Raw genomic sequence first — 23,427 nt, 5'->3', positions numbered from 1 at the left:
TGTATTACAACTTTACCATTTCATATTATTATTATTAAGTTGCACTCAAATGTGTCAGAGGAAATACTAATATCTAAAAAGGAACAGATCATAAGAATTTATTTACACAAAGAAGGGTGGAAAAATATCTAAAAAATGCATTTGAATATAAAAAGTTTTTTCAAAATATTCTCTTTTGTTGATGTACTACTATGAGGGAGTCGACAATAACTAGAAAACATATTATAAAATATTGAATGGAACTAAATATTTACTGGAAATATATTTCTAACTCAGTCATGGTTTAAAAACCCACTGGGTATATTTTGTATATGACACATTTATGATGAGCCCATACTTTATCTTCTTGATGTATTGATAATATTAAAAATGTTTCTACTGCTGGATAGATGGCTCTGCAGTTAAATGTACTTGCTTGCAATGCCTAAGGCCCAGGTTTGATTCCCTAGTAACCATACAAACATGGGTGTGTTTGTAATTTGTTTATGGTAGCAAGAGAAATTTGTGCACCATAGATAACACACCCAGACCTACACAGGCACAGGCAAATACCAATACACACACACACACACACACACACACACACACACACGCACGCACACGTGCAAGTAAATCTATAAAATTTGAATAATATAAACAATAATTCCTCATTATTGTATGTAATAATCAGTGACTTTGCTAATTTGCATGTATGGCATATGTCATTTTCCATTGTCATAAGTCTAAATTTTACACACAATTATGATTTATATAAGCATGTTCATAAATGTAAATCATTTCACTTTAATTTTGTTACATTGAGAAATGTCTTGATAATTAAGGAAAATATGTTATGCTTTGTGCTGTAAACATCATTTTAAGAATGTCTCAAGTTACTTGAGGTCAGGGAAATAACATATTGCTTAACTATAAGTTACATGTATTACTTAACTTCAAGTAAAAAACAAATTTTCCAAATGTATGTCTTCCCTCTTTGATTTGATTGTGATATGTTGTTAGCATCAACTGTGCTGTGTAAGAACACAGCTCGGCACTGTTCCACATCCTGTACTATTTAAGAAAACAAAGAGAAATATCACGTGTAAAGGTTTTATCAACTAACTTTTATATTTAATATTAGCTTATTTCTACATCCAATTCTAAAGATTTTTACTGACTTCGAAAATTACTTCCTGAAAGAATTATTTCTGCAAATTTCTCACATGTTTTCAAGCTGTTAAGTGATGAATTTGGACAACTGAGAAATCTGTGTTTCATACACTCCCAACCTCCATGAATACCAATTTCATCATTCAATCACTGGTTTAAATTTAAAATAAAATTGTATATTTGCATAATATAACTGTACAATAATGGATTATTTTATTGCCTTATTAAGGGAATCCTATGGGTTAATCATTTCTACCTCTGTTTAGATGCACATCTACTTTGTGTAAATAAATCCATTCCGTCAGTACAGAAACCTTCATTATTATTATTTTTTTTTTTTCTTTTTGGAGAGCTAACAAAAATCTTTGGTGGACTGTAACTTATTCAGTTAAAACTTCAGATTTTTAACCTTTTCAAAGTAATGTTTTGAAAGTACCAATCAGTTACATGTTTGCTCTTTCCATTATGATTTACTTTTCATTTGTGTAAATGTTTTATATGTGACTGTTCCATTGTAAAATCTCAAGTCATGTTTTATTTTTGAAATTTATCCTATTTATTATTACAAAAATATTATTCTTATTATTAACTTCATTATATCATTTACACTTACTTCTTATGAAAGTAAGGTCAACACTATTCTAGAAGCTAGGATGTCAGTAGTCTCTAATTTGGTATGGGTGAGGACAGAGTATAAATACAATGTTTCTTAAGATACAAGCACTGGTTAATAAAATATTTCTTTGAAACACATGCCTGGCAAGGCTCTGCTATGGGAGAAATCTGCCTTATTTTAACACTAACCCTTTCTGTAAAAAAACAATGGAGAAGAAAAGAATCATTACTACCTTTGAGGGGTACAGTTCTAATGCCAGTTGTTTCAAGATTAGTGTAACTCAAAATTCCAAAGTCTATATGACACTAAACATCATTTCAAACTCCATGATTTGGTATAGAGTTGTTTTTTTTTTTTTTCTTTCTCATGGAGACTTAAAGAAAATGGATGCTGCACACTTTTCCGTAGGATTTGGGTAATTCTTTACAGATCAATCCCAAGCCTATTCCCAAGAATTATCGAATAGTTGCCCACCCCAAAGCAACATGATCTTTTTTATGGAGATTTATAGTATTGACTTCCAGTACAGTGTATAATTCAGTTTTATTCCTGTTAACAGATCAGAATACTCATGTTTCAGAGTTCAAATTCTGATATTTCTCACATATTTAGGTCATATTTAGTATCACACATTTAAAATTAAATAGTTTATTTCTTTGAATACACAAATTAGAACATTACATTGAAGTCATAAAAATATTCAAGTATTAGGATTTCATATTTTTTATCACTCAAAAATGAAAGGCTTCAATGACAAAAAATAGGAACCAGTTTGCATAGAAACAAATCCATAGGCACCCCAAATGTGTGTTTTTCCATGACATCAGTTACTTAATGTTAGTGACATATTACTGATTAATCTCATATATTGTCTTCATAAATACAACCAACTTTTTTGCATAACCATTGTGAATTTAGTAGACTATAATGTGGAAATAATTATTTGAATACTATGTAATAAATTATTCTGGTTGATTATTAATCTGTATTTAGATATTTAGATATTAGATATCATTAGATTATTTTATTTTTTGTTTATCTTTAGTACTTGCAAGTGCAATTATTATATAATTACTTTAAATTTTCTTATCAAATTCCCACAGCTTGTGACAACTTGTGATAGAAATGCTGGTAACAGAAGTATGCTCTTTGATTTTCTGTACTGAATGACCTCCATGCTCAAAATCCTGGTTTAAATTTTGAATGTAAATCAGAATTACTCATAATCACCTGCTTAAAACGCAAGACAGGGAAAATAAGGACAAGAACATTATCAAACCAGGTTGTCATGTTTGCTTTATACTTTCAAGATAGTTAAAACGCCAATGTATGTGTTCCTCTCAATTAAAATATCTAATTAAGAATGGTGGAAAGAATTTTGAAATGTGAACATAAATTTATGTGAAAAATGATTTAACACTGATTAGATTTTCAATATTCTTGAGTATTCTAAATTATATCCAGGGATCTTCTAAATTAGTAGTTCTTGCTCCAACATTCAATGATATATATATATATATTTGTTGAGCATTTCAACTAACATTCTTTTAACGCAGTTTCATGTTTCTATAACAAAACAACTTATAAATACAAAAAGAAATATGCCATAGTAAGTACAATATTAAAAAAACAAATGAAAATATAAAGTCCTAATTTGGCCATTCAAATATATGTCTTTAAATTTAAACAAAACATTTTAAAAGTATAAGGATGTGTTAATACTTTTACATATATGTATGTAGTTATATAATGAAAAGTTTATAGCTTGAAATCCTCTTCAATAGTTAAGACAAATGTTTGAATAAAGTGTCATACAATTAATGTATTGACAATTGGTTATTTTCAACCACTTCTAATGAAAATATTGTTTTTAATTTTAACTCATTTGCAACTATATTTCTTTAAAATTTCTAAATAGTACATAACATCAAACAAAGAACCACTTTTGAAAGTAAATATGATTTGTCACATTGACTATTTTACAAATGTTGGTTGTTTTCTTGACAAATGAAATTAATATATACATTTATACATAGTAATTTCCAAGTCTCATTTTTCAACATTTTGTTTTCATTTTTTGCTTTGAATTTAAATTTTCTTTACTTCACCATGTTGTCTTAACATTGAAAATTTTGATATTTTTCCCAGAGCATGTGAAGAATTATACAGATTTTGGAAAGCATACTTTCAAGAAATGTGTGACTGCACAGTTACCCACTCTGTCAAAACCTGTCACTTGGCCCTTCTTGCTGAGAAAAATTCATGTGCATATTTTGAAAAGTGAGAAAAGTGACTAGTTCAGGGCCACGCAAAGGGCTCACACTTCCACCTTTTGCCCTTCTAATGTGCTCCCATTCAGATGCATGGCATTGTTTGTGTCATATCTACCTTAGGTTGATTGAAGCACACCTTCAGATCTAGAGTGTTTCACAAGTTAGTAGTGTGTTTGTGTTTTGCCTCAATGTGTTGATTATCCATACGGTAATAGAAGAGACTATAATTGATTAAACTTATCAGAAAAAAAAAAAACAATTTAAAAGAAAAAGTTAGCATCGAGTGCTACTGTGTCCCGCAGGTTCTTCTCCACTGACCCACACTACCTCCATTGGTGAGTTAGAGGAGCATGACAGGACTGCCACTGGGGCTATTGCTGTTGCTAGCACACCTGCAGAGGGCGCTGTGTCCCGTGTTACAGCTGTCACCAGCCATAGACTTGCCGAGGAACAGCGAGCGCAAGTTACGAATCTCAGAAATTCAGGTCTGGACCCCAACACGTGCAAGGACGGGCTCTCTCCTCCTGAAGCAGATACACAAAGTTCAAGGAGAAGACCAAGACATGCTGAACAGATAGAAAGAACTAAAGAGCTTGCAGTTGTTACTCATAGAGGTATTGGATGTTATTTTACTTGTGCCCGTTTAGTAACAGCCTAGACTATCTTTTGGTAATGGTGATGATTAGAGAATAAGCTGGCAGAGTCTCAAGATACAGAAGGCAAAAGAAAAGGTTTCAAGTAGTTTAGGCATATATATGGAAAGAAAAGAAAAACTGTGATAATTTGGAATCGTAATAATTAAAATGAAATCAAATCAAAGTGCAATGAAAATTTTTCAGGGGAGGGGTAAGGATAGAAATAAACAAATGTATATATACATAAAGACAAAGCCAGTATCAAAATTCTATTACTTGTCAGCTATGATACTGAGGGCAAAAGAAAACTAATAAATAAGTGCATATTTATATACAAAATGTCTATTTGCAGTGAAATTTTAAATAACTGCACATATATACACAAAATAAGTTGTCCCATGTAGTAATTTGCAGTATTTTCTTGAGATGCTCATTAGAACTTAGAAAATAGATGATTCAAAGAAAAGGGCATATGTCTGGTGATTTTTTATCTAGCTTAATCTTTTCTTCCTAAATTCACTGCTTTCCTGACCTATGTGATTGTACCATAAGGTATTTTTGTGTTGAAAACATAATATAGCTTCAAAATTAAAACTTTCCTTACCTTCCTCATTGATTTATATAGAAGAATATATAGAACTAATTCAATTGCTTGGAATTATCTGCTCTATTAATATGCATACATTTGGAAATATCACTAAATGTATCAATCATACTTTTTTTCTATTTTAGTGCTAAGTTGCATAAAGTCCTTTAGACAAAAATCACTGTAGTTTCAAAAATTAAGGGGGTTTACCTCCATCAATGTATGCATCATTATGAACATAATTTAATGAGCACATAAACATTATTTAATAATATACTCCATTTCCAACTCATGTTCACATATCTTCAAATTGTCTAAAGCTTGTGTGATATGGTTAGGCATGGTTTCAACCAACCATTATAAAATTAAAAAAAAATGTCCCTCAGTGGTTGGAGCACACAGAAATTAAGATTTTGGAAGTAAGTTAATTTAAGCATTGTACATTAAGAGGCTTATTTATCTTAAAATTTGTTTAGAAATTATTCACTGTGATTCTCTTTATGAAGACATAATCAGAAATGAAATTTTAGAATGTACTAGTCTCCTTGTAATACTTCATTTAAATTATTTTCTATATTTACTACCTACCCAATATTGCTATTCATAAGAGTTAAGAATTATGCAAAACTTAACTTTATTTATAACTACTGATGATTATTGAGAAAAATGAGTGAATTTATAGAAACATGTATTATGAAACTATTTTGTTTACTTTCTTTGGACATTTGGATGGGCTATCTTTTATAAACTTCTGCTAAATCATTTTATCACACATTCCAGCTAAACAGGGTAATTTACTTAATAATCCTAAATAAATATAACGTGTAACTAAAATAATGCCTTGCCAAAGTTTGTCATCAGGTTTTATTAGATACATTTGAGTTACAAAGTAATATTTTATAAAACTTAGACTAACAATTCAGACTGAAAAGATGAGGCCATATTAATTTATTAGATTAAGTGAAGTTATTTAAAAGATTCCTTATCAAAGTAAATATGCTGATGTAAACATTAATTAAAAATCCCAAATATTAGGCTGGGAAGTTTATCCAGTGGTTGAGGAGCTTGCCTGCAATGCCTAATGACCTGGTTCAATACCCTTTATTGCCTTAAATAGAGATGCACCACAGGATACATGCAACTGGAGTTTGTATCCAGCCTCTGTAGGCTCTGGCATGCCCATTCATTCTCTCTCTCTCTCTCTCCTTGAAAATAAAGAAATAATAGTTTTTGAAAAAATACCAAATATTTCTATAGAATATTTTAAATCAATGTCATATTTTTATTTATTGTCATAATACTCCAGTGTATTTGAGATCAAATATTAGTATAAAGTCTGACCATCATCCTTTTTATTTTCAAATGCTATTTTAGAAAGTAATACTCATTCCTTAGTTATATTGGCAATGAAAATAAGTATTCTTTTCTATGTTAAAATCATGTAGTAAATATATTTCAACCACATTAAATGTTACATTTATTATTTCCAGTGAATCAAATTATTATACTTTTAGTTAGTCTCTAATTAAAATAATTCTCGGGCTGGAGAGATGGCTTAGCGGTTAAGCGCTTGCCTGTGAAGCCTAAGGACCCCGGTTCGAGGCTCAGTTCCCCAGGTCCCACGTTAGCCAGATGCACAAAGGGGAGCACGTGTCTGGAGTTCGTTTGCAGAGGCTGGAAGCCCTGGCGCGCCCATTGTCTCTCTCTCCCTCTATCTGTCTTTCTCTCTGTGTCTATCATTCTCAAATAAGTAAAATGAAAAATTAAAAAAAAATTAAAATAATTCTCTCTGTTATTTTAATAACTGTTAATTATTTGAGCAATTTCATTTGTCTACCTACCTAAAAAAGTATTAATGTGTTAGGACCAATATATTGTCTGTGTTTTAAAGTAAATGAAACAGGTGTGGTGGCACAAAGCTACAATCTCTGCATTGCAGAGGCAGAGGTAGGAGGATGGCTGTGAATTTGAGGTCAGCCTGGAATAAAAGTAAGGGAATCATATTATTCTATGTGTATTGGTTAACACTTTTTAACTCCATTAATATACAGCTAAGTTTTCTGATCTAAAGCAATCTTCAAAGGCTTCACTTCCAGGAGGTCCATATAATTATATTGAAATTGGTTGATATCAAAGCTATGTTCTCAAAAAAAAAAAAAAAAAAAAAAAAAAAAACCGACTCCAGTTCACATAACACCTAAAGTGAGGTGTGCTCTTTAAAGAGAGAAACAAAAGTAAATAATATACAGTCCTCCCCTTTATGAGCCTTATATAAAATGGGCTATATAGCAGTATAAGATTTTATAAAACTTGGGAATAATTCATGGCTGCTCAGAGTAGTGGAAGAGTTGTAGACTTTCTGCAAGAAAGAGCTTACTTCCTTTTAAAATAAGAATCCAGTAAACATGACACAAACAAATTAATTAATTATCCTATACGTTTTAGAAAAAAATAATTCTTACATTTCTAATCCATTCTCTACAATGAATTTTAACATCTGATACTTTAACATCCCCAGAGATTTTTCAAAGACTTTAGGATTAAATTAAAATTTGAATTGATGTGTGAGTCAGTACAATCTGCCATGTGTCCATATATCCAGATCAGTCTTAGCCATTTCCCTAAAACACTGCTTTTTGAATAAACTCTGATTTTTTATTTTCTAAACACCTTACTTTCTACTTTAAGACATTTTTCATATGATTTATTATTTCTTTCACCCTGATCATATATATATATATATATATATATATATATATATATATATGTTCATTTTTATTTATTTATTTGAGAGTGACAGAGAGAAAGAGAGAGAGAGAGAGAGAGAGAGAGAGAGAGAGAGAGAGAGAGAGAGAAAGAGGCAGAAGATAGATAGAGACAGAATGGGCATGCCAGGGCTTCCAGCCACTGCAAACGAACTCTAGACACATGTGCCCCCTTGTGCATCTGGCTAATGTGGGTCCTGGGGAATTGAGCCTCGAACCGGGGTCCTTAGGCTTCACAGGCAAGCTCTTAACCGCTAAGCTATCTCTTCAGCCCACACCCTGATCTTTTTAATTCATTTTCCTATATTAAATTAAGAACATTAGGTCATTGAATTTTAACTTGTTTTTTTTTCATATGCACATGTAATTCCTAGCCATAGGCTTTATCTTCTGACACCTTACAATCAGTTTTGATAAGAAATAGCAGAGCAGAGTACTTATTATCCATGCTGCATTGATAATGGCCTAGTATATTTTTAGATTCACAGAAAATATCTATTTTGGCTTATAATATAGCTCAGCTAGTATGGTGCATGAACTACAAGTATTAGAACATGAATTTGATTCCCTGAACACAAATTGAAACAAAACAAAAGAAAGAAACAAGAATACCATGCTGGCCTGCATTTATATAACACCAGGGCTCAGGAGGGAGAGAAAAGTGGATGCCTGCAGTTGTTGGGCCTATTAGGCTAGTGTACTTGGCTAATTTCAAGTCAATGAATGACGCAGTCTCATGAAAGAAAACCACTTTGGCCTTGAGGACCTATACTCACAGCTTACCTCTGGCCTCAAAACTCACGAGCACCTATGTGCACATGCATTGCCTTCCTACATACACATGTACCTACACACACAAGTCCACGCAACATATACATAAACAACAAAGGTCATATGCACTAAATGGATAGTTAACCAGTCACAATACAACTAGCAAGATGTTTGATTTAAATTACTAAACTTTTGACATTGTTGCCATTATAAGGAAACATCTATATGCTTAAGTACTAAAGAACTACATAATTCATTCTAACACAGTATTACACTTTTATCTAAAAATAACTTCACAAACACAGGATTATCATTAACCCATGATAATATATTCCATACTTATTTCTTCAGTGTTCACAATATGAAAATTAATAATACCTTCTTAAAATAGTGGTACAAAATTATAAAATCAAAAGTCACTATTAATTAAACACAAATGAACTACAAAGTCTATAAATTTCAGATGCACAAACATTGGGGTGGTTTATCAGACATTAGTTTTGAAATGAACTTTCATTAAAAGCATAAATATGGCAGAGGACTTGGGCAGTAGCTTCATTTGAATTCCATTAATGCATGTTAGTTTTGCACACTGAAAATTTGCTTTTTCGCACCGTTTTCACTATCCATGGATGTTCATGCTAAAAGTGCTTTATCATTACAAGTCTTTGGTTTATCAATTTCCAATATTTTGAGTCAATTAAAATGCTTATAACTGACATCAGCATTATTTAGGAGCAAATAGAAAATATGTGAGCTGAAGCTGTATATAACCTTTCATATTAATTGCATGAGTGTGTGTGTGTGTGTGGACTCAAATGTATGTATTTATTTATGGTACAGTATATTTTACCTTACCATATCAATTTCTAAATATAACAGTTGTAAAATTAATCTGAAAAAAACTGGATATTTTAAAAGATTGTTATATTCATCTAAAGTGTACAATTTCAGTTCATTTTCTGTTACATATAGTTTAGATTTTACTTTTATGTAATAAAATAATGTTTTTTTACATTGAGAGAACGTTGTTGGATGGCAGGTGTGATTATGGATAATTACAACTCCAACACTAGAGAGGCTGAGACAGAAAGATTAAGAGTTTGAGGACAACACTAAGTTCATTTAAACACAGTTTCAAAAATTAAGATAATAAAAATAAGAGACAGGCATGGTGGCACATGCCTTTAATCCCAGCACTTGAAAGGCAGAGGTACGTGGATCACTGTGAGCTCGAGGCCACCCGTAGATTACATAGAGAACTCCAGGTCAGCCGAGGTTAGAGTGAGACCCTACCTTGAAAAACATAAAAAAGGAAAACTTTTTGAGGTTGAGGTTGGATGTGAATGAACCTATGGGTTATAACCCCATCCCACCACACTAGATATAGATAGATAAATAGATAGATAGGTGATAGACAGAGAGATAAACAGATAGATGATAGATACATATAGCCAGAGAGAAAGAGGTAGATGTAGGTTTGAAGTTCAGTTGACTCTTGCCACCTACTATGAGTAAAAGTGTGTTCACAGTACAAAAAGTATAATAGCTAAATTTGTATATCTGTGACACACACTGAGATATTATTAGATTTACTTAAGGCTTAAAGTGTGATAATATGTATGTAGCTGTACCAAAAACATCTGAAATATTTTCTCTCAGTGGTAGTATTAAACAAAACTGTTGACTATAAACATTAAGCTTTGGATTCAGGGAACTAGGGTAAGTCAGCCTGCCTCCCTGACAACCCCCGCCAGCCCCATCCTTGTCAGTTCTCCCATCTCTAGTAACTAGTTCATCAACCTACCACATAAAAATTGAGATGAGCTGCCTCTTTGGGTTGTGAGGAAAAACAATAATAAACAGTTGATGAAATGTGTTCAATACATACTGTTTACTATAAACAAAACCACATTCTTTTATTATCCATGTTATTGTTTATTTATTTATTATTTTGGTTTTTGGTTTTTCAAGGTAGGGTTTCACTCTAGTCTAGGCTGACCTGGAATTCACTTTGAATTCTCAGGGTGGCCTCGAACTCATGGTGATCCTCCTACCTCTGCCTCCCAAGTGCTGGGATTAAGTGCATGTGCCACCACACCTTCTTATCCATGGTATTTTTGTTGTTGTTGTTGTTGTTGTTTTTAACACTAGACAAGTATATGACATTTTTTTAAATTTTTTTTATTATTTATTTATTTGAGAGTGACAGACAGAGAAAGAGGGAGAGAGACAGATTGAAAGAAGGAGGGAGGGAGGGAGGAAGGGAAGGAGAATGTGCGCGCCAGGGCTTCCAGCTATTGCAAACGAACTCCAGAGGCCTGCGCCCCTTTGTGCATCTGGCTAACATGGGTCCTGGGGAATTGAGCCTCGAACCAGGGTCCTTAGGCTTCACAGGCATGCACTTAACAGCTAAGCCATCTCTCCAGCCCAGTATGTGACATTTTACTGTAAAGTCCTGTCATAAAAATAAAGAATAGAGATTTCAACCCTAATTAGTCTATAAATTTTATTCAAAAAATAGTTCAGATGTATTGGAAAAGAAATTTCCATTACAATATTTTTGAAATTCCACTGGAGGAAGATGAAGAATCGACTACTCTAAATGTAATAGTCAAAGAAGGCAACACACAGGATACTTGAACTAATTCTTGAAGAAAGAACACTGTTCATGAGGAAACTGTGTTACATTATTAATATCCTTAGAAAATGCTTTAAGTAGATATTTGTGCTGAATAAAAATGCGTATCAATAACAAACATAAATAAAAATCTGCAATTATGTTTAAAGGAAGAAAATTGCAATTATGTAAATAAACATAGCACATTTTATAATTTTCATTGACAAAATAGCCAAATATTTGTAATTACATTACAGTTAATTATATTTAAAAATTCATTAGATTTATTTATCCTAGTGAGAGATCACTTTTGAAATTATTATTATTTTTTTTTTTTTTTGAGGTAGGGTCTCACTCCAGCTCAGGCTGACCTGGAATATACTATGTAGTCTCAGGATGGCCTCAAACTCACAGCAATCCTTCTACCACTGCCTCCCAAGTGCTGGGATTAAAGGCATGGGCCACCATGCCCTGAAATTATTCTCAATATTTATTTAAAATTCCTAACTTTTCCCAGCTACTCCAAAGCCCTATAGTTTAATATTATTGTCTTCAGTAATTTCATCTCAAAGCTGACCTAAAATGAATGGACTTATATTAGAATATGCCTAAGATATAAATAAAGTTTCCAATATTTATGTTTTGGGGCATACTCTAGGCATTTATTCCATAAGATGTTTAATGCTAATTTTTAAAACAATTGAGTTTGGTTTGTTTTGGAAAGTAACATGAAATCATTCTGAATGAGAATGAATGCTAAGCAAATTTGCTTACTTAAAATTGAACTAGAAAGAAAAAACATGTAATCAATATTCAAATAAGAAGTGAACTTTATTATGTTCAGGTTTAAGATAACAATAGTGGCTTCGGAGTAAAACATATTACTTGAGATAAATTATGACAAACAAAATTGGGAACTTTTCCCATTTGTCGTAATTTCTTCTTTTGTGTAAACTAGGTTCACCAGAATATTAAAAGATTCAATATATGCTAGAAAACAACAGACAGATAATTAAACACTTTATATATTAAAAGTGAAAAATGCCATTTATTACAGATGTCAACGTTCCATAAACTGCAATAGCTTTGTTTCCAATTTAACATGATTAGTGCTTTAAATGTGCTATGGGGGGGGGGAGGAGCAATTCTCTAGAGCCTATTCTATCCCAGTGATTAACATGCTCACATGTAACATTTTTAAAAAATATTTTCACACAGTGAGTGGTATTGTCAAATGTGTCCTTACCTTTGCAAAGAAAAGTTTCAAATTTAAAATATGTCAGTCAGTTGTTTTTGTTGTTGTTGTTGTTTGTTGCTTTATCACGATGAGAATATAAAGGTAATTTAGCCTATAAATGAAATATATTAAATATATCTAGATGACTACTGACATATGCCCCTAAAGCAATCAATTAGAAGATACTTATTGAATACTTTCTGTGTTCCTTCTCATGTGATAGAGTCAAATACATAGAGATATGGTTTATATTATAAAAGGGAAAGGTTATAGAGATGAGATGAGAAAGAAAATATTGGTCATTGCAAGGGAAAAAAATAATAAGTGATTATGATGTGGCATTAAGAATGAATTTTGACTGTCATCAAACTTGTGATATATTCATATATTTAAGAGAGAATAAAATGCCATCTACACAGGTTGTAGAACTTAGTGTATATAACCACAGGTAAGGATTACTGATGTGCTTGGAGTTCAGGGATATAAGAGGAAGAAGATTAGGCAGAATGCAGGTAAGAACAGATCATCTGACTCAGAAGTCATAGTAGTGAACCTACTTTCACCTTATACACTTGCCACTAGGGATGGAATGTTGCAAAGAATTAGGAGTTTTCAATAAAATGGGACAGATATTTTATAGCAAATACAGAGACCAATTAGCAGTTGATAGTTGTTTGGTATGTACACTATAGACTATGCTTCTCAATCTATAATGTGTACATAAACCATATAGTTCACTTGTTTAAATATCAATAATTACAAGATGGTGTGGCATGATCAGTTGTTATAGACTGATGTATTTTCATATTATTCTGGCACATCATGCATCAAGAGCTTAGGGAAGGAGCGTTGTGATGAGAAGATAACATCCCATGAGTCTTATTCTGTCCACCCCCAAAAGAGACTTGCCCTAATTGAGAAGATAATAGCAGTGCTATACTAATTTGGATAGCCCAGTAGAATGAAAATTAGGGGCTGAAGAGATGTCTTAGTGGTTAAGGTGTTTGCATACACAGCCAAAGGATCCCAGGACCCACATAAGCCAGATGCACAAGGGGTTGATGCATCTGGAGTTCGTTTACAGTGGCTGGAGGCCTAGGCATGCCATTCTCTCTTTGTCTCAAATAAATCATATATATATATATATATATATATATATGCACATATATATATACATATACATATATGTATATATAATGAAAATTTTGATAAGAATGATGCTAATAGTGGGGTATTGACTAACATGAGCAAGATTTTAGAACAGGTGTATATTTCTGAATAAACCTAATGCTGTTAATTTTTAGAATGACAAGTTTGTTGATATGAAGTATGATCTTACAGAAGGTATCAATAAATTAATGGATAACTGGCGATTCAAAACAAATTCTAACTTATTGTGCATAAATTTAACTTTACATTAATCCTGCATCTAATATGAGATATTATTTTAAAGTTCTTAGAAAAGGTTAGAAAGAGGAAAAGAAAATACAGTTAGCTTTTCTTAAATAACTGTTCCAATCTCTAAAAGACTCAATCACAGATACAGTTTAAACATAGCAATAAATATATTACAGTAAATGATTAGGAAATAAAACTTCTCCAGAATGAATATGTAAACATTTATATTTATGTTAATGGTGGAATTACATTTGTCTTTTTGAATTTTGGGGACAATATTTATAAGACTAAGTAATGCACTGATTTTTATGCCATCTTTAAAGAGTAATTAGCAGCAGATTAACAAAGGTGCAGCTTGAAAGAAAGTGTTTACATATGATTCTTGCAAGATACTTCCATTTGATTTATTATTAATTTTTATTGAAAGAACTTAGATATTGGTAAAGTAAATGCATTACTAAATAGATAATTGCCATATTTAGGATGGATTTTATGTGCATAGTTACTATCTATGGCATAATTTATCTTTGCTTTTCTTCATTGTTCTATTTGCTTTTTCCTATTTATAATATTATGTGGAAGTATATGTTCACTGCTTGTAGTAGTTTAAAAATTCATGTCCAGAGATATACAACTTTATAATTTAAATACATAATTATGTATTAAACATCATTCTAATTTTCTATTTTATTATTCCTTACATTTGTGGAATGTGATATTCATAATAATAGATGCATTTTATATTTATAATATTTTTGTATTTTGTTTAGAATGTTGTTTTGGGGAGAAAGGGAAATTAAATGTTAGAATTTACTTTTTAAAAGGCTTATAGGTATTTTAAAGGTATCTGATAAAAAGAAAAGTATTCTGCTTGCATATGGGCATGTGCAACAATGCAAAGTAATAGGGACTTACTTTATTACAAATGGCAACATGAAAGTAACCATTTTAATATTCTTATCCAATGTCACCTCTTAAACCATGTTCTTGAGTTAGACCTATTTAGATTATAAAATTTCTGATAAGGCCTAGTGGTCTTATTGTTCTTGACCAAACTCTTTGAAAAAATAAAAAATAAAGATCTTTTTGTGTTTAGCCGTTGTATAAAATCAATGGCCTTAGGAGCTGCTATTTTTCAGATTTTTAATCACACTGTGTTATATAATAGTGTTCATATGTTTCTTGTTTATATATGTTAGCACACACTTTCTATTTTCTTATAGAATGAGTGAATGAGGGAGGAAATAATACTGAAATGATCAAAGGGAATGTTTGTGAGATGTGCTGGGTCATGCCTATTAGCAGCTAGAGGGCTGGAGGCAGGGGGTTGCTGAGGAAAGAGGATTGTAATAAAATTCTAGGCCATCTGGGTCAACAGAGTTAGTTCCTGACCAATCACAGATATAAAGTGAGACCCTATTTCAAAAATATCAAAATACTAAAAAAATGAAAGAAAGATGAGAGTAAGTAATGAGCTATATTTAAATATTAAATGAAAATGTTTTGTTCTGTAATTTATTTTCTCATGTTTTCTGTTACTTTACGTATGAAAGAGACGGTCACAGTGAATGTTGCATACATGACTGTTAAACCTTTCTCCTTGTCAGAGTATGGTGAGGGGGCAGACTTTCTATTTGTGCCCCTGACTCGTGCCAAAGCAGACTCCTCTGCCTCATAGATTACAAGAAACTGGTCATATATTAAAGACATTTTTCCTGTTCAGAATTATTTCTGGGCATTTTCACCCACTTTTGCAACAAGCTGCTTTTCTTGCATGTAGTGTTTTACAGCATATGGCCGCCCTGCTGTGCACAGAGTGAAGTCACACAATTAATCTTCACAATTTTAAGAAGAGCAGAACCTTCACATTGTAGCAGAACAGCATGGTGTTGCATTTGGGGTACATTGTATAGGATTTTTTTTTTCTCTTCACAATGACATCATTTGAATTCTGAATCATGGACAAGTGTTTGTTACTCTTTCTTGTTAATCTGTGCAATTTTCTTCAAATGACATTTATTCATGATATAAGATGAGATTGATTTTATGTAGAACTCAGAGAAGTCAGAAAAAAAAAATTGAGTAGACTTTCATATAGCTAGGAATATCTACTCTCCTACACTTTCCCACTGGAAAGGAATGCACCAAGGGTGATTGTTGCAAAGTACTCGACGTTAGTTTAATTTCATTCAGCAATTGGCTTTTAAATTGAAGTACTGTAGTCTTAGGCTTCAAATCCAGGGATTATATTTGCCATTACAGGCAATTGGTTAATGATTTTATTTAATATTAAATCTAGTTAAACAACTAAGACATAGTACAATAAAATGGAGCTAAAATCAGATATGCATCAGTATATGAAGTTCTATACTACCTTCAAATAACAAATATCAAGTTAAAAATGTTACACTAATCCCATTTATTGTTATTTTTAAAATATACACTTGAAAGGCATGATTAAATAAATGGAATGTTTTAATCCATTTCTCCTTGGGTGGTGTTAATGGCAAAATTGAGTCAAATGAGTGATAGTATACTGAAATGTTCATTACCTTTAGCATCCCATCTAGCACCTCTCCATTTCCATATCTGTAGAAAGGGGGTAGATAATTTGGCCAGATTATTTTTTTGTTTGATCATTTGGTGTGTGTGTGTGTGTGTGTGTGTGTGTGTGTGTGTGTGTGTGTGTTTTCACTAAGGCAAAGCTCCTTTTAGAATAGTTATAAAAAGCAAATACATTCTAGCTGTATAAAAATATACCTCTACCTCTAAAGTTAAAAGTAAATGTGATCAAATTAATACCTAATTTTCAAAATTGTTCTATTCCTTAAGAACAAAATGTACCATTTACTAATAGAAGGTATTTGAAACAGGTACACATAACCCAATTCAGCACTAGTCATATAGCTGTCTTATAAAAATTGTATCAAATTGGTTTGTAACATTCTATTTACCTCAGAACTCTGTAGTTGTAATTATTTTGCATGTGTGAATTTTGCCCTCAATTGAATCACTCCTTGATATAGCCAATGCATTTAACTACATTTTTTTCATCTACTGACTTCATTTGTGTAGTGCAATTCACACTCTATAGGACATATACTGTGATATGAAAATGTATATACACCAGCATATGCATACACATGCAATGCTTAAAATAATGAAGCACCTTTAATAAATGAGAGACCAGACTTCTATGGTTAGGTATGTGGTAGGATAACCTATTGAGACCCCAGCCCTTAGAATAGGACCATATCAATTAACTTAATCAAGATAACATCTCACAGTTATGTACCAGAGGCTAACTTAGTCTAGATAATCTCTTACAGGCATGCCAGAGGCAACATTCTAGGCAATTCTATCTTGTCAAATTGGCCATCAGCAGATCATTACAAATAGCTATCCACTCAGTCTTCCACAATTGCTCAGAGATTAAAGGAATCTGTCTACGGAATCTGGTGCTTAACAAGAAGTATTGACTAGATACACCTAAGGATTTCACTAATCTATAGATTTTAATTTTGGTAGATATATAGGATTGTTTGATCTTTTTCTCTTCTGCTATGCAATGACACAATTGGTGCAACAAGGATATAGCCTATACAGATCAACCTGGCCAAAGAGCAATGGAAATGGACCCAGAGAGGGGGGCTGGCATGCAAAGATAGATAAGCAGTGTTTTCCTTTCTTAAAGAGCCATAGGATTACCTCCTTAATTTTGTATTAAATAAAACTATCAAATCTCATCTGTGTGATCATTAAACAGAATCCAAATGTTTAAAACAGTCTTCTAGTGAAGAATTCTGATAGGACAGAAGAAGTAGAATGACAGGAATTAAGCAACATTTCCACTTATTAAAGTCATTTTGTTTTTCTGTTCTTTTTAATTAAAAATGATCCAGTGCCCTAATGACAATTGTTACAGAAGAATACATTTTAATGCCCTTTATCTAAGAAGTCATTACAATACTAACTATTCTTCAAATATTTGCTTTGTCCTTTTTAGCAGACATGACAGTGGGCCAACAATCTTTGCCACTAAATATATAAGAAATATGTAATGTAGTATTTTCTTTGTTATAAAATATTTCTTATTTATTTATTTGCAATCACAGTGATGTAAAGAGAAGAGAGATGAACCGAGAAAATGAGAGAAAGAGGGAGACAGACAGAAGGAGAGAGACAGAGAGAGCATCTGGGCCTCCAGCTAACACAAATAGGGTCCAGATGTATTCACTACTTTCTGCATCTGGCTTTATGTGGGTACTGGAGAATGAAACTCAAGTCCTTAGGCATTACAGGCAAATGCTTTACCTACTAAGGCATCTCTCCAGCCCAGTATTTTATCTTGTTTCAGAAAATATGTGTGATTATCATGTTGCAGTAATATTTTATTATGAGATTGTAGTGAAATTTAATCACAAGACAAAAACAAGTATAAGCAAATTACTCACAAAAGTATTAGTGTTAAACATCAAGTGTCAAATAAACCAGCATAAGATAATGCATAAATTGAGTATATTTAATTATTAGACAAAGGACAAGGTCAAAAGTTAGTTTGAATTTGTTAGAAAATAATTATTAAAATCATAAATTTTGTCTGGGCAGGTGGCTTAGCCATTAAGGCACTTACCCACAAAGGCCTAAGGACATGGGTTCAATTCTCCAGTACCAATTTAAGCCAGATGTACAAGGTGGTACATGCATCTGGAGTTTGCTTGCAGTAGCTGGAGGCCCTGGTGCTCTCATTCTCTCTCTCTCCCTCTTTTTCTCATAAATAAATAAATAAATTTAAAATCTGAACAGTTTTAAAATGTTAAAAGGTTTTAAAATCCAAGCCAATTGCACCCTCCCATATGGTGATTTTTATTTTACCATCTATAAGGATTCTTACAGTAAATACAAAATTCCCATATTTCTCGTTTACTCCTGACATCTTCCAGCTCACTATCACTGTATGACCTGTTACGCCAAGCATTGCATGTGCATCTGCTGTTATCTGTGGAAGTTCTATGAATTTCTGAGATTTTTTTCCATTTCTAGGAGTGAAGAAAAACTTTTGAGTCTATCTAGTTATTAATCATGTAACTTCTCAGCCAGCATGTTTTTTTTTTTTTTTTTTTGGTACACTGCCTACTAAATTAGAAGGAACAAATTTAGCTCAATTGACAAGGGCTGTAGGAATGTTTGAAAATGCTTGTTATAGAGCATTTACTACACTCACCCGTGGTTCAGCTTCACAAATGAACAAAACTTATAGTTCATAGTTATTCTATAAATGGTTAAAATATATTGCAGAGTGATTTGAATTCAACATTGAGACTTATAGCTTCAAGGTCTTCTTTACAAAATTAAAAATGAACTTGCTAGGGCTGGAGGGGGATGGCTTAGACGTTAAGGCAATTGTCTGCAAAGCTGAAGTCCCAGGTTCAATTCCCTTGGCCCCACGTTAGCCAGATGCACAAGGGGGCTCATGTGTCTGGAGTTTGTTTGTAGTGGCTGGAAGCCTAGTGTGCCCATTCTCACTCTCACTCTCTCTTTATTTCTTCCCCTCTCTCTCTGACTCTAATAAATGAATAAAAGTAAAACATTTTTTTAAAAAAATCTTTAAAAGGCAAATGTTTAAAAAATCATCTTGCTATGAGAATATCTTGCAATATGGTGAATATTTGTTTGTATTTTCATTTTAACCTAATATGATTATATATGAGTACATATATATATATTACTATTAAATGTCTTCTTTTTTGGGAGATTTCTAACTTAATTTTTAAAAAAAATAGTGTTGGAGAAATGTCTCAGCAGGTAAGGCACTTGCCTAAATAGCCTTACCACCTGGGTTTGATTCTCCAGTACTCACATGAAACTAGGTGGCCAAAGTGGAACACACATCTGGGTTTCATTTGTTGTGGCTAGAGGTCCTGACACACACATATTCTTCCTCTCTCTCTCTCTCTCTCTCTCTCTCTCTCTCTCTCTCTCTCTCTCTCTCTCTCTCTCTGTGTGTGTGTGTGTGTGTGTGTGTGTGCGCGCTTATCACTGTATCACTGTTTGCAAATAAACAAAATATATAAAAAAGGACAAAAACAATTTAATTTAAAATTACAAATGAAATTAGGGGATGATTTTAAGACAGTCCCTTCAAGACATAATGCAAAATAACCAAATCAATTTTAACACTTGGATTTGAATGCTCAGGATTTTAAATAGAATATAGTCACCAAAACAAATTATATAATTATATATTTTATTAGACTAAAATAGGTATCACATTTTTTAAATTTATACATTGTAAGTGTAGGAACTATGTACTAATCCCACATTATAAATGAAGCTTGGAAAAGAAATTAAGAGATAATTAAAAACATATCGAGTTATCTGAGCCTGTAGATGGCTCTGTAATGATTTTTAATATATCATATTTAGATTTTCAGTAATAAATAAGAGAATATATAATGTGCCTTATAAAGGTAATTAGTGCCATTGTATTGTTTTGAATTAGTAAATATGCTGCCTCTTGTATATCCCTAACATGAAAGTTTGTATAAGTTATATCATTTCTGTACTTTTGAACATTTTAGTTGCACCATTACTTAGCTCATAAAATAGTGGACATTATTATTTATTTTTATACAGGACACATCTTTACTTTTAGCACATTGTGAAATATCATACTGCATATTGTGTCACAAAACCCTTGTTTACATGATGCTATTTTTTTCCATTATAGTTTCTTCCAACATATCATGCAGGATTTAATCACTGTATATTTCTAAAGACAATATACAGTGGTGATAAACATTTTTAGAGAAAATATTACTTCCTCTGAAATTTGTGTCCTTAATCCAATATCAAGCTATGCACAATGGCAAAGCAGAGACTGGCAACATTGTCCTGCATCAGCAGTTTCCATCTTCTTAGAAGTGTACATAAGGAGTCATCAGCTAGAGGCCCATCATACTAAATATGTTCCAAAGACATATGTCATTCAGCCAATACAGGCACAGTTTAGTAATTACATACCTGAAACATGGAGTCACCACCTATATTTGAACAAACAAACAGCCAAATCTTGTCTTCCTAACCCAGTTGGATGTTGCTATTATTCCTAACATCATTTTAATGCCTAGGACAGAATTGAGAATTTGATCTTACTAGCTTATCCACTTTACATTGGTTTAGATTCTATTTCCAAATAATTAAGGCTAAATGGATGAAGATATTATAAACAAATAGAGAAATTAGGTCTGACAGGACTTGAACACAGACTGTCAATTCCTAGTTCAGGTAGACAAGCACAACATATAATATCTTGTACCTTAATAACCTTAAACTTCCAATTAAAGTGTGCACCAAGAAGTGATTGTATTTCTTTGTAGCTATATTGTATCCTGGAGAATGAATATGCTAATATTAAAATGCATAGTATCTACAAAATAAAATATCAGTTATTAATTATTAACTAATTAAAGTAATGATGATCTTGTTTATTTGTTGAATAAAAAGATACCGAAGATTATAATTAATTTTAAGGAAAGAGCCACACAATTAATTTTCATATCAAGCAATACAAAAGAGAAAAATGAGTTGGGCATGGTGGCACATGCATTTAATTCCAACACCGGGGAGGCAGAGGTAGGAGGATCAGATCCCTATAAGTTCAAGGCCACCCTGAAATTACATAGTGAATTCTAGGTCAGCCTGGACTAGCATGATGCCCTATCTCAAAAAATCACAAAGAGAGCCTGCAAAAATGGCTCAGTGTTTAAAGCATTTTCCTGTAAAGCCAAGGAACCCAGGTTTGACTCTCCAGGACCCATGTAAGCCATATGCAAAAGGGGCACATGCATCTGGAATTTGTTTGCAGTGGCTTGAGGCCCCGATGTGCCTATTTTCTCTCTGTCTGCCTCTCTTCTATGTCTCTATCTGTTTGCAAATAAATAAAATATTTAAAAAAAAAACACAAAGAGAGAGAGAGAGAAATGCATTATTGTGTGTGTATAAAAGTGTTAAATAGTAATAAGAAACAACTGGTAATACAGAAATGCTTTTTCATGATAAATTATTTTCCTTTAAAAAGAGGTATTGTAAACCAATAAGATGTGATTTTTCAATGCAATTCTGCTAAGAGGAAACTTGTCAAATAAATCTTATTAAATTTGATGGTTGGAATAAAAAGAATATAGAAATTATGTTCTTATCATATTACCACATAAGTTACATACAAATTATAGGCTTTCCTGGATGTTCAGATAACACAAAATACACAACACTACACTCTTATAAGAGCCCATACAACTCCGAACATAAATTATTATCAATTGAAATTTAATGTTCAACTCAATGATGCTTAGCATGTCTATTTCTTCACATTCAGAGGTAAATATTATATAAATTGGAACTTTTCATACATATACATGCCAGGGATATGTAATGTGTGTGATTATGTGCTTAAAATTTCAGCAATTTTCCAATGAGCAACTTGAAGCCTGGAGATATTTTGATTTAGTTATAGATAATTTATAATAGAAAGGTCATTTAAGATTATCTTTTCCAACAAGTAATGCTTGATTTTCTCTATCACATCTATAAAAACAATCATTTTTCTAATATTAAAGACCAGAGCTAATATTCTACCACTTTTCAGTTCACCCCCTCTCACTACCACCAAGTAGCCTTAATTTATATTAGCAAAGATTTTTTAATGTAAAAGTAAAAGTTAGATATCAGATACCATCTCTGTCACAAAGGTACTGATGATGACTCAATAACAGTATCTTATTCTCCCTCTCTCTCTCTCTCTCTCTCTCTCTCTCTCTCTCTCTCTCTCTCTCACACACACACACACACATACACACACACATACACACCTTTGTATGAATATATATGTAACCTTATAGCTAATTTTTATAGTAAACATTACCATTTAAAACATTTCAAATAAAATGCTGAGTAACAAAAATTATGTGAAGAGTAACAACATTCAATAACTTCATTTTCTTGAGAAGAATTAAATGCAATTTAGAGTTCAGATTGATTCTGGGGACAACAGAAGAATAATTGCCTGCTCTAATTCATGTTATAGAACAAAATTGCTTTTTTCAGCAAGATAAAGATTATCTTGGAGCTTAGCGATCTTTTGCCACTTTTGATAAGACCAGTCTCATATTAAACATATGTATATATCTGCATATATTTCTGTCAAAACAGAAATGTAAAAATAAACTAAAATTACAGAGTATGTAAAATCAAAAGAAAGTAGGAAAATGGATTCTTGTGCATAAGTGTATAGGCTTTACATTAAAAATATTAAAATATATTTAGAGGTTTATATTTACATATAGTATTACTATTACAAATTCTAATGTTTGAACTTA

The 23,427-nt window shown here is 32.1% G+C and overlaps 1 protein-coding gene across 7 annotated transcripts in view; it reads left to right on the top strand.

The window, feature by feature from the left end:
• The window catches only part of Csmd3 (CUB and Sushi multiple domains 3), a 1,124,273-nt gene that overhangs the window by 384,633 nt on the left and 716,213 nt on the right, over positions 1 to 23,427 (top strand). The window contains exon 7 of one of the 7 annotated variants that reach the window (XM_045143263.1): positions 4,341 to 4,652. The exons of the other annotated variants lie outside the window; for them this stretch is intronic. Coding sequence (XP_044999198.1) covers positions 4,341 to 4,652 — 312 coding nt within the window. The remainder of the gene's footprint in view (positions 1 to 4,340; positions 4,653 to 23,427) is intronic. 7 annotated transcript variants of the gene reach the window in all.

The sequence above is a fragment of the Jaculus jaculus genome, chromosome 2 (assembly GCF_020740685.1).
Source record: "Jaculus jaculus isolate mJacJac1 chromosome 2, mJacJac1.mat.Y.cur, whole genome shotgun sequence".
In the NCBI taxonomy this organism is placed as follows: domain Eukaryota; kingdom Metazoa; phylum Chordata; class Mammalia; order Rodentia; family Dipodidae; genus Jaculus; species Jaculus jaculus.
Note: the sequence above shows the minus strand (reverse complement) of the source record. Positions and strands in the feature narration are given on the sequence as shown.